This window comes from Corapipo altera, unplaced genomic scaffold, assembly GCF_003945725.1.
Source record: "Corapipo altera isolate COAL_440 unplaced genomic scaffold, ASM394572v1 181b, whole genome shotgun sequence".
Classification (NCBI taxonomy): domain Eukaryota; kingdom Metazoa; phylum Chordata; class Aves; order Passeriformes; family Pipridae; genus Corapipo; species Corapipo altera.
Window position 1 is genome coordinate 1,363,161 of NW_020884963.1, and position 11,395 is coordinate 1,374,555.

Here is an 11,395-nt window from a genome sequence, read left to right on the forward strand (position 1 = left end):
GTATATTTTTATATCTGTCATATATGTCAATATATATGTGCATATATCTATACACATTTAATGTATTTTATATATATCCATATATGTACATATATCTATATTTTATATATTTATATTTTATATATTCTTATATATATATATTTATACATATTTTATAAATTTATATATATTTCTGTATATATATTTATACATATTTTATAAATTTCTATATATTTATGTGTATATATTTTTATATATGTGTGCATATATGTCTATATGTATACATATTTATACATATTTTATATATTTCTAGGAATATATTTATAGAAACATATGAATATTCATATGTATAATATACAAACACACGTGAATAATCATATATATGAATATACAGAGATATATTTATATGAACTGTCAGTGTTCACCAGATTATGCCAGCCTCCTCAGAAAAAGGAAAAATAAATGTTTTGGGGTTTGTTTTTATTTGCTCCTTCAGCAATGAGTATTTTAGAGGGAATGTTGACCAAGGCGATGTCTCATAAAGCATTGCCTTTGTCCAAAGGCTGTTGAGAAGCACAGAAGGCCCTCCTGCTGCTCTCTGCAAGGCTGGAGCAGGAGAGCAGTGACACCACCACATCCCATCAGGATTGTGACACCACCACATCCCATCAGGATTGTGACACCACCACATCCCATCAGGATTGTGACACCACCACATCCCATCAGGATTCTCCCACCACACCAAAGGACTGGAATGTTAAACTTCCAGCTGCACCCAGGTGTTTGAACACTGCACCTGTAATGGCAGAGTCCCTCCTGCAGTCAGAGCACAGATTCACTGACCCACGTCCACACCTCCTTAACCCCCCGCTGCTGCTGATGAACACGCTCCCTCAGAACTGAAACCACCAGGGCTGGTCCCTGACTGCCCCACCATCGTTTGTTCATCCACACACCTTTTGAATCTCACAAAAACAACACACAGGATTTGGATTCTTGCAGTAACTCCTTTACCCTGCAGGAAAAAATATAGAAATCCCTCCTAAATAAATACACTTAAATTACCCCGCCTAAACAAAATGCACGCATATGCAAATTCGTTAGAAAGTAAAAAAAAATAAAAAAAATCAGTCTTTTAAGGCAAAACTAAAAGCCCTGAGCCTGCTGGTTGCAGAGCCAGGGGTCAGTCCTTGGCTGTCCGGAGTTTCCTGCGGAAGTAGTCGGGAGCAGCCTCGTAGAGCCAGTCGGCATCCACCAGGCACAGGTCCCGCATGTAGCAGCGGTTGGTGCGGAGCAGCCCGTTGAACACCACGCAGGAGGGCCGGCACTGGAACAGCACCGAGGAGGGGTGGATGGCCACGGCCTGGTGCGAGTCCACCGTGCTGTAGGTGCCGTCCGGCTGCAGCTCCGCCGCGTTCATGAACAGGCTGTGGGCCAGGCAGCGCCGGATGTTCCCCGTGTCCGAGCGGGACGACTCCAGAGGAACCGACAGCTGCTCGGAGAGACACAGCAGCACCAAAAACATGAATTCTTTTACTTATTTATTCATTTGCATTAAGAGCAGGGGTCTCTTGAGGGTCTCTGGGGCACATTCCTTCCTCAAATTATCCTTTTCTGGTCACAGGCCTCAAAAAACCCCAGTTTCTTCCCCTTGAGTGCATCCCAGCTCTGTGGTCTGGCCAAGATATACAGAACCACAGAATATGCCAAGCTGGCAGGGACCCACAAGGATCAACCCTGCATTTTCCCTAAGAAGCCTTCCCAGAGCTCCCCAACTTTTTTCACCTCTCCTCAACCCATTAAGCCCTGCAGCTTTCAGATTTTGGGATGTGACTCCACAGTCAGAAGTTTTACCTGACTATTCCTGGAAGACTGAAAACAAACCCACATTTTCTTACTCCCAGGACTTGGTGCACAGGGACATCAGTTTGGGGACAAACAGGAAAATATAAAGAGGTGAAACAGAAACACAGCATGGCAGTATGTTACCTTTACACAAATGTCCCTGAGCTGAGCTCTGACTTCTGCCATCAGCCTCATGTTCCTGCCGTTGATAAAGTTCTCTTTGCACCATCCCTGCAGTGCAGACACCAGGAGTTAGTTCACCCCAGCAAAATGACAGCTTTTGGATACCAGTAAAAGCAGGATCCCCCATACAATTTGTCATATTTCTACCCCTGATTACTCCCCTCTGTTTAGATTCCCTCCCACAGTGCTAGTCAGGGCACAGTGACAGATGCTACAAGGAATGGGGTACACGAGTCCACAGATCCACAAATCAAACTGAGGAGCTGATAGGGCAGGATAAATCCAAATCTGCTGGTAGATATGCTCAGTATTTTGCAGTTAATTCTGTCACAGAGCATGTCTAGGTATTTATCAAGTCTCAACACTCTTCTTTCTGTTTCCAGCTGGAACCAGGGAAGGAACCTGTCTCTGATTACAGAATGGGCCTCACAAAGCTTTGATAACCAACTACAGCTTTCTGTAGGAACCTCTGGCACTTGAACAGCTTCCTCCAGTTCCTCACTTGTAGGGGATGAGTCCTCTTTTCTCACAGCTTCGGGGGATGCCTGTTGCACCAGCCAGGGAGGATGCAGGTGTCCCCCTGTTCTGTGCCCAAAGCTCCTCACCCCCACGAGCCCAGACAGCACCGGCACCCTCGGAGCATCCCACCTTGTGCCCATTGACATTCTTGAAGGCCCTGTACACGTTGAGCAGGGTGAGATGATCCCCCTCACTGGAGATGAATTTCTTCCTGACAGCTTGCACTTCATCCCTCTGGGCAGGGGGGTTGTGGAGGACACTGTCCACTGACAGCAGTGACACGATGGTCAGGATCTCCTCAGCACAGTGGAACTTGGGGGACAGGAGGATGGCCTGCAAATCACACCACAAAACTCACTTTGGGTCGACCAAAGTCACTTCAGATGGGCAGACTTTTCTCCTCCCTGACAAGCCAGGAACTTTACCAAACATTGCTCAGGACAATTCCATAAACATCTGGGCCCAGGAACAACTGTAAATCCTTCTATAGGCCCACCAAGAATCTTTAATAGCAACTGCCATGCTCTTTCCTAAGACTGGCCAGTGCATATTCAGTGCAAATGTGGTGACTGAAATCAGCTACAGCAGCAGACACCTCATGGACCTGCCAAACAATCCTGGAAATTGCAAGGAAATTCGCCTCCTTTCAGCTTCAGAGGTGCCAGAGAAAAACAATTCTCTTTCAAGAAACCTCCCTGAATTAAACAACAAATGACAAGCAAACCAACAGGAGGGCTGTAAATAATGTGCATTAACGTACAGCAAATACACCAGTACAGCTCCAGACAACCCAAATTCCACACCTTGTTTAAGGAGTTCAAAAGAGAAATGCCAACAGTACCAAGACGAGTACATGAGACAAACATCAGTTAATTTGTCTGCAGTTTTTACCTTGGAGAACTTTGGATCCAGAGGAAAGGCTGCCATTTTCTTTCCCAGGGGGGTCAGGACAAGCTGCCCTTCCTTTTGTGTCACAGCTCCCAGCAGGTCCAGCTGATCAATCGCTGCCTGAATGGCATCTGCCAAAACAAGGACACTGGGGCTGTGAGTCTCCTGCCTCTCACTGACAGATGGGAGGGATCACCTGGTACCACCACTGCCTCTTCCCCTGGCCAGAGGGACCAAAACTTTCCATTTAGAAAAATTAAAGAGTCAAAAAATGTGGTTTATCCTCCTCTATCAGGAGAACAAGCACTGTTTCCAATATATCCTGGTTTCCCTTGGCAGTGAAGACACATCTTCTTGTTCTTTATGACTCAAGACTGCTCCCTGCTCTTTTTACCCCCAAGGCTGCCTTTGTAATCACTTACCAGGGGATGGTTTGGACATGAAATCAAAGGTGAGAACGTTGGGAATTTTCAGGGCCAGGAGATGAAGCACCACACTGGCCAAGTTACACCTGCAGAGGCAGAAAAAACAACTAGGATGGTTCTCTGTAGTTTTTTTTAATTCTTTTTTAATTTTATTTGCCTATTAGGTGAGGAAGAGTCCTCAGGTGTGTGCTGCAACTTGACAAAGAGACTAGTCTTATGCTGCTGGTGAAGCCTTACTTCCTAAACCAGGAAGAGGTCAGTCCAAGATCTGGAGGACAGTCAAGAGAACTATTGCCCTGTGTATTTGGAGACTCAGTGCCCATTTGTCCACCCTATTTAGTCTCCACACTTCATTTTTCTTAAAAGTCACCCAGACAGCCCCTAGATCCAGTTTTGCTGCTCAGTTCTGCACACAGCTCCAGCTGTGAAAGTACAGCAAAGAGATGTGGCAAGTTCTGTCCTTACCTCTGTATCTCAGGTGTTGTCATTTCATCAAACTTCTCAAAGTCCTCCTCTGTGTAGAGCCTGTAGCAGATCCCGCTTTGCTGCCGCCCTGCTCTGCCCGTGCGCTGCCAGGCCTGGGCCTTGGACACCTGCTGCACTGCCAGCACCTCCAGACCAGTGTCTGTGCATGGAAAAGCATCACTTCAGTCAATGCACAGCTTGGAAAAACATGGAGGATTAACAATAAAAATTCTGCCATCCAAATACTGCTCAGAGTTCACTTGGTTGAGCTCCTGAAGCGCAGCGGATCATCCCACGCTGCGTCCGCAAAGAGAAGATTCATATTTGACATATTTTTACCCCCACGTGGCTGATAATAATAAAAAACCCCAACCAACAAACAAACCCAAAAAAACAAACCAAAAAAACCAAACCAAACAAAAAAAACCCAACCACAAACCCACCATCAAACCACACACCTAAAACTTGCAATATTAATTCAGACAGCACAGAGAGCATTTGAAATCAACTCTCAGTGGAGCTCATGGCCTCCAGGAACTTGTCCAAACCCAAACCCAATCTCTGTGCTGTTCCTCAGAATTCCTCACCAGGGCTATACTTCTTGGCTTTGACCATTCCTGTGTCCACCACGTATTTTATCCCCGAAATGGTGATGGAGGTTTCTGCAATGTTGGTGGAGAGGATCACTTTGCGACAGCCCTGCAAGGAAGGACAAATTAAACCCACCTCAGAGTAGCTGCAACAAAGAAATGCTGCTGCTTTTGGCCAGTGTAGGTCAACCTACCTATCCCTGCAGCACATTGTGACCACACACTGTGCTTGCTCTGCCAGCTCTCATACATTAAAATAATCTCCATTTTCAAATAGGTTTCTAAAACATGTGCTTACACTTGCAACAAAACCCACCACCAGAACAGCTGTTATCAATATATCTTTCAGTGATTTTGGTTTCATTTCTGGCACAACATCTGGATTCTTATTTATCTGCTGAAGAGGCACAAGAGCTTGAGGCAGCCCAATTTCCTTTTCTTACAGCCCTGACAAACATGTCCAGGTTTTCAGCTTTCTTAGTATTTCCCCCATTAACTGCTGTAGCTTTTTGTGATATGGACATAAAACTCCTATGAAATGGGGCAAATTTTGATTCCTCTGCCCTTTTGACCGCCTCTAATCTTTCCTTCTTTTCATGATCAGATGCATCTGTTCATACCATCACAGTTGTGTTGTCTTACATCACACCAGACCCATTCAGCCTAAAGTCAGTGGACAGCTGGGACTATTACTGTCAGTACAGATTGCTCTAACCCCTTAAATTCCACATGTTTCTTCCACTCAGGCAAGCAAACAAACTTCTCCTGTTCACCCAGCACATTCCCTCACCTCAGGGGTGGGTTTAAAGGCACGGAGTTGTTGAGGGTGGGGCAGAGAAGCATAAAGAGGCAACACTGTCATCCGTGGGCAGCCCTCAGGGAGATGCTTGGAAATGTCTCGGCAGGTTTTGGTCATTGCTTCGATTTCTTCCTGACCAGTCAGGAAAACCAGGATGTCCTGACATGCAGGTGCTTCCTGGAGCCAGAGGAAAAAGCAAGTTAGGAGGGTTTGGGTAGGGAAGGAGAACTGAAATGATAATGAGATGTGGTCCTGGCAGCAAGGCAGCAAAGCAGGTGAGGAAGAAAGAAAAGACACACGTGTGGTGCCAGGTATGCAACACAGAGTCATGAGTTGGAAGGGACACATCAGGATCATCCAATCCAACTCCTGGCTCTGTGCAGGACACCCCAAGAATCCCACCATGTGCCTGACAGCTTTGTCCAAACAGCCTGAATTCCCAGTGGATTCACCAGAGGTGAAGAGTAAATCGCATTTTGTGGGAGCGAGTCTTAACAGGATGGAGGAATTGCTATGTCATTAAATAACTGTCCAGGACAGGCAGGGAAAGCCAGCAAGCACCCAGGTACAGAGCACTCAGATGAGAACAATGTTCAGGTATTAGAGAGAGAGCTTTGCTTAGCAGTCTCCTTTCAGCTCCAGCCTTGATGTACAGGTCCCAAAATCCCAACAGCAGCAGCATCTTCAAAGCCTTAAATGCAATTTAATTAAATGACAAACCATCTGGCAGTTTGGCAGTCAAACATCCTGGCACAAAATGCCAATCCCTGGTCCCAGAGAAACACAAACCTGGTGAGATCACCATACCTGGTGGATCTGGAAGATGGACACCAGTGCTGCCTGGATGTAGTCACTCTGACGCTCCTTGGTGTAAAAGATCTCAATGGGATGCTGTCTGCCTTCCAAATAAATGACAGGAGCTCCATTGAAGTACTGGGAGAACAGGTCAACATCCATCGTAGCTGACATGATGATGACCTGCAATGTGAGCACAGGATGGGTTAGCACTGCAGTCTCCATCCAGCTGGACACTGCTAAGTCAGGACTAGTCAAAAGTCACCTTCTGGATCCTGAGAACCACGCTCAGAACAGCTGAAAGCTCACAGAGTTTGGGATAGAAGAGAGTGATCTCCCCTTGCTAAAGCCATCAGCTCTTTAATACAAGCATAACATGTTGGTGTGATGAGTGAAGATGTGTGAAAATTATTTTCTGACATTTAAAAGAGAGCTGAGCACCCAAAACACACCACGTCTTCCATCCTGTGCACGGGGGAGGGAAGCAGGAATGTTTTCCAAGGTTGTAAGAGCCCAGCAGACAAATCCACTCAAATTCCACACTCCAGCATTACCCAAGGGCCCCAGTCTGCATTTGTGCTCTTCAATGAATAGGATCAGGAGAGGGGCCCATACAAGTCTGCCATGAGCCACAGAGCTGGGCTGTGCAATGGTGTGTGGAACGAGACTGTGTGAGAGCCCTGCCAGTCCCTACAGCAAACCCAACACGCCTTCGCACAAATCCATGATGTGCCCAAACAAACGTGCAATGTCCTTCCCAGGAGTGACCATATCCCACAGCTGCCCCATCAACCAGGGCTCCTGGAGCGCTCTCAGCAGCAGCACCAAAACCTCCCCAACACCACATCTAGGCTAGAGCTCACACCCAAGGGGCTTTGACCAAAAAAAGGCAACACGGAGGTGACCAGGGACCTTGTTCAGGTGCTGTATCAGGCCCACACATCGTAAGTCAGACACCCTTAACTATTCAGATCTAAAAGGACGTTTTAGGAACAGAGAAATGGTCAAGGCTGAAGCTTCAAACACTTTGGAAGGTGCTCACAGCACTCAGAGCCCAAGCCCCACCCTGCCCCTCGCTGCCACCCCAGTTGCACACACTTTGAGTGGCTTCAGGCCCCGTTCCTTCCGTTTCCTTTGGGCAGCTTTCACCACTCCAAAGAGCACATCCGTGTGGATTGTCCTTTCGTGGGCCTCATCCAGGATGACCACGCTGTACTTCTGCAGCAGAGGGTCCCCGATGGCCTCCCGGAGCAGCATCCCATCCGTCAGGAACCGGATCCTGGTCTCGGCAGAAGTGCAGTCGTCGAAGCGCACGGTGTAGCCAACCTGTGGGAGAGATCACACAGGGGTTACAGGGAGCACCAAGACTTGCCCTTCTCACTGCCACTGTGCCACAAGGAAGGACTGCAAAGCCCTCTGGTCACTGCCTGGGGGCTCTGGGAAGCAGAGCAGTGTATTTGCTGTCTGTGAGCACTTAATCTTGCCAATACAATAACCCACCCAAAGGATGCTCCCAACTGGCTTCTTCCCAACTAGAAGTTCATCACAAACACTCCAAGTTTCAGAGAATCATAGATTATGCTAAAATAACCTACTCAATGGTCACTCTATTAATTTATTCATCTCTAGATAAAGTAACTATTTCCTTTCCTTCCTCCTCCGCTAGAAGAGACTCTGTGCTCTCTGAAGGTTTTATGAAGGGGAAGTCTTTCCACTCCACTTTTCTCTCAGATTCTCTCAGATTCCCAGACCTGCACAGATTCATCAATCTGCTCTCCTTGACAGTGACTCTTGATACAGGGAGCAATGGAAGAGAGTACAATGGGTTTTGTTTTATTCATTAAGCAGTATTTTTTAAACTGGAAGAACACAGATACCAATCAAGAATAAAATACCACAGAGACAGACCATGCCTCCCTTCAAGCAGGTAGAGCTACTTTTCTCCATTAATTTAATTACAGAATCACAGAATATCCTGAGTTGGAAAGGACCCACAAGGATCATCCAGTCCAACTCCTGGCCCTGAACAGACACCCCAACAATCCCACCCTGTCCCTGAGAGCGTTGTCCAAACACTCCTTGAGCTCTGGAAGCCTTGGGGCTGTGCCCACTGCCCTGGGGAGCCTGGTCAGTGCCCAACCACCCTCTGGGGGAAGAACCTTTTCCTGAGATCCAACCTGAACTACCCCTGACACAGCTCCAGCCATTCCCTCAGGTCCTGTCACTGGTCACAGAGAGCAGAGATCGGAGCTGCAGACCCTGATGAGTCTCCACTCAGTCTCCTTTTCTTCAGCTGGACAAGCCAAGTGCCCTCAGCTGCTCCTTGTACAGCCCCTCCTGACTCTTCACCATCTTCACAGCCTCCTTTAGGCTCCAACAGCTTTACATCTTTCTTATATTGTGGCACTCCAAACCAATCATGATATTAAAACTCTATTACCCCTGTGGCTGTTCTGTATCTTGCCCATTAAGCCCTGATTTGGCCCCATCCACACTGCAGCACTAAACCAACTCTCTACAGTTAATCTGGAAACCAACCTACCAGCTTCCCCAGCTCTGTCCTCTTCTCCTCTGCCACTCTGGCAGCCAGGGTGACAGCTGCCACTCTGCGGGGCTGGGTCACAGCAATGAGGCCGGGGTGGCCAATCCCCACTTCGTACAGGTACTGAGGGAGCTGAGTGGTCTTCCCTGAGCCCGTTTCTCCTAAGGAACAACAAGGGAATATGTTGGGGTTTTTTTTTTCCCCTTTTACAGCATCATCAAATGAAAGGTCCTGACTCATGTTTTCATGTTTACTTTTAACTCTATTTCAGGATGGGGAGGCTGAAGGCAGGAAGAGAAAGTCACACCACAGAGCAGTGGCAGGTCAGAAACAGAACCCAGCGCCCTCCTCTTGCTGCTCCTGCAAAGCTCCTTCCACCCCAGTGCCCTCCAGCCACACTCTGGGTTAGAAACATATTCCAGCCTGTCTGGAGATGAAGTGTTTGTGACACAGCCAACACAAGTGAAAAACATGCAGAGCAAGGACAGACACTGATTTGGGTTATGCACAAATCTACACACACTGTGAAGTTTCTCAGTAAAGCTGAAAGCAAATTAAACCCAAGGTTTGGTCACAACAGCAAGGAGTGCGGGGTTGAGGCTCTTAAAGGGGCTCTCAGGGCATCAACAACCACCAAATGTTTCCCTGCACCTCCCTGAAATCAGAGATGGTCCCTCAAGCCCAGGGGAATGTCTTCTCCACCCACACAGCACCAGCAAACAACACAAACACCATCCCATTCCCCCCAGGGGTACTTCCAACACCAGCATGAGACATTCAGAAGGGTGGCACCAAGCAGAGGAGAATCCACAGCCAAACTGTGGGCACTGCAGCTGCAGGCTGGGAAAAGCACAAGTGGGCTTTTTGTCTCACTCTACAGCTGCAAAACGTTAAGTGGCATATCAGAGTGTGTATTTAGCCAGCAAGAACGGCAATATCAGGACTAGAGGGAGGAAAGGAAATAAACACAGTCACATCTATCAGTTACCATGGCTGATGGGTTATTTTTTTAAGGGTGCACTAACTGAAATGAAAAATGTTTTGCATTTCACTTAATTCCAATAAATGCTGGGTCTTTAGACTTCCAGATGGAAAGCTGTATGTCGTCAGGTCCTGAAAGTCTGACAAGAAGCTTACTAGTTCTGGGCACAGAGAAAGCATAATAAAATCAGTGAAAACCCCTGAAAACGCAGTTGAGGAGACACTTCTGAAGAGGGGAGTATTGCCATCAGGCTTTGACCGAACTCCATAAAAACAAAGTCCCCGGCTACCTCAACCAGCCAAGGCTCAAGAATAACAATATTACTCGTTCACCACATCCCGGAATTACCCCCGTCACTCACCGATGAGGACGGCGCTGTCGAGGCGGCGGAGCCGGGCCAGCAGCGGGCCCCGGGCGGCGGCGATGGGCAGCGAGCGGCGCTGTACGTGGGCGGGCGGTGTGTGGCCCTGAGGCTGCGCCGCCTTGAAGCGCTTGGCCGGCGGCCCCTCACGGTCCTGAGCCATCGCCCCGCTCTGTCCCGGCCCGTCCCGGGGCTCTCCCGGGGTTCCCGCCGGGCCCGTCCCGTCGGGGCCACGCTCCACGGGCTCCCCGGCGCCTCCGTGACGTCCCCGCGGAGCATCACGGGAGTTGTAGTCCTGGTAGCCGTGGTGCCGCCGCCATTTGCAGCGCTCAGCGGTCCCGGCGCCCCTCGGGAAAAACCCTTCGGGACCCACGGAAAAAACCCCCTCGGGACCTTCAGAAAACATCTGGGGGATAAAACCCTCGGCAAAGCCTCCGACCCCAAACGGCTGCCAAATCCAGCCAAAACGGGCAAAGAGCCGCCTGCAGGCAGTGCCTTGTAGAGGCAAGGTCGAGACAATCCAGCAACTCCTGACTTGTCCCAGTAATAAGCTACCTGTCCCAGTAGTACCCCTGCGAAGGGCTTCCTAAGCACTGAATTAAAACAAAAAATAAAAGTAATAAGGTTTTCATCTAATTCCTATCTCATAAGCTATGCCAAAGCAACACTGGCCAAAACGCTTTAACTCTTGCTGTCTACAAGTACTGAAAGTTCTGTAAACAATCAAAACCCCTCCTCAAAAAAACCAGACCAAAAAACCCCATCCATAAGAAAAACCCTCCCCCAAAACTCCCTTAGGTTCTTATAAACTTTAACAGACAAAAATGCAAATGGTCTCACCCATTTTGTTTATCAGGCTCTAACACGATGCTTGTGGACAAAGCATTTCCCCTGCGGTTCCCACACGTTCATGCCCTGGGCTGTGAACAAGCTAAAACCTGTAGCCAGTTTTTAAAAACTAAAAAATCTGAGAATAAATGAGATAATCACAAGTGTCAGGGGCGAGCCCATTCTCCAAAATT

General features: G+C 48.0%; 1 protein-coding gene across 1 annotated transcript; it reads right to left on the reverse strand.

The window, feature by feature from the left end:
• Nucleotides 1-969: 969 nt before the first annotated feature.
• Nucleotides 970-10,576, reverse strand: DHX33 (DEAH-box helicase 33). The gene is made up of 12 exons (XM_027664471.1): nt 10,374-10,576; nt 9,031-9,191; nt 7,587-7,814; nt 6,501-6,671; nt 5,685-5,870; nt 4,892-5,003; nt 4,305-4,464; nt 3,837-3,925; nt 3,418-3,545; nt 2,656-2,859; nt 1,969-2,055; nt 970-1,471 (listed from the first exon to the last, which is right to left on the reverse strand). Exons 1-12 carry the CDS (start codon nt 10,534-10,536, stop codon nt 1,163-1,165), a joined length of 1,998 nt encoding a protein of 665 aa, XP_027520272.1. The 5' UTR covers nt 10,537-10,576; the 3' UTR covers nt 970-1,162.
• Between the last annotated feature and the right edge of the window lie 819 nt (nt 10,577-11,395).

Bases quoted from the DNA above. Each gene is read 5' to 3' on its own strand.
- DHX33 (XM_027664471.1), bottom strand. From the start codon at position 10,536: ATGGCTCAGGACCGTGAGGGGCCGCCGGCCAAGCGCTTCAAGGCGGCG. The intron at 7,815-9,030 runs GTAGGTTGGTTT...TCTCTCCCACAG, and splicing joins GGACAGAGCTGGGGAAGCTG to GTTGGCTACACCGTGCGCTT. The intron at 3,926-4,304 runs GTAAGGACAGAA...CTGCCTCTGCAG, and splicing joins ACAACACCTGAGATACAGAG to GTGTAACTTGGCCAGTGTGG.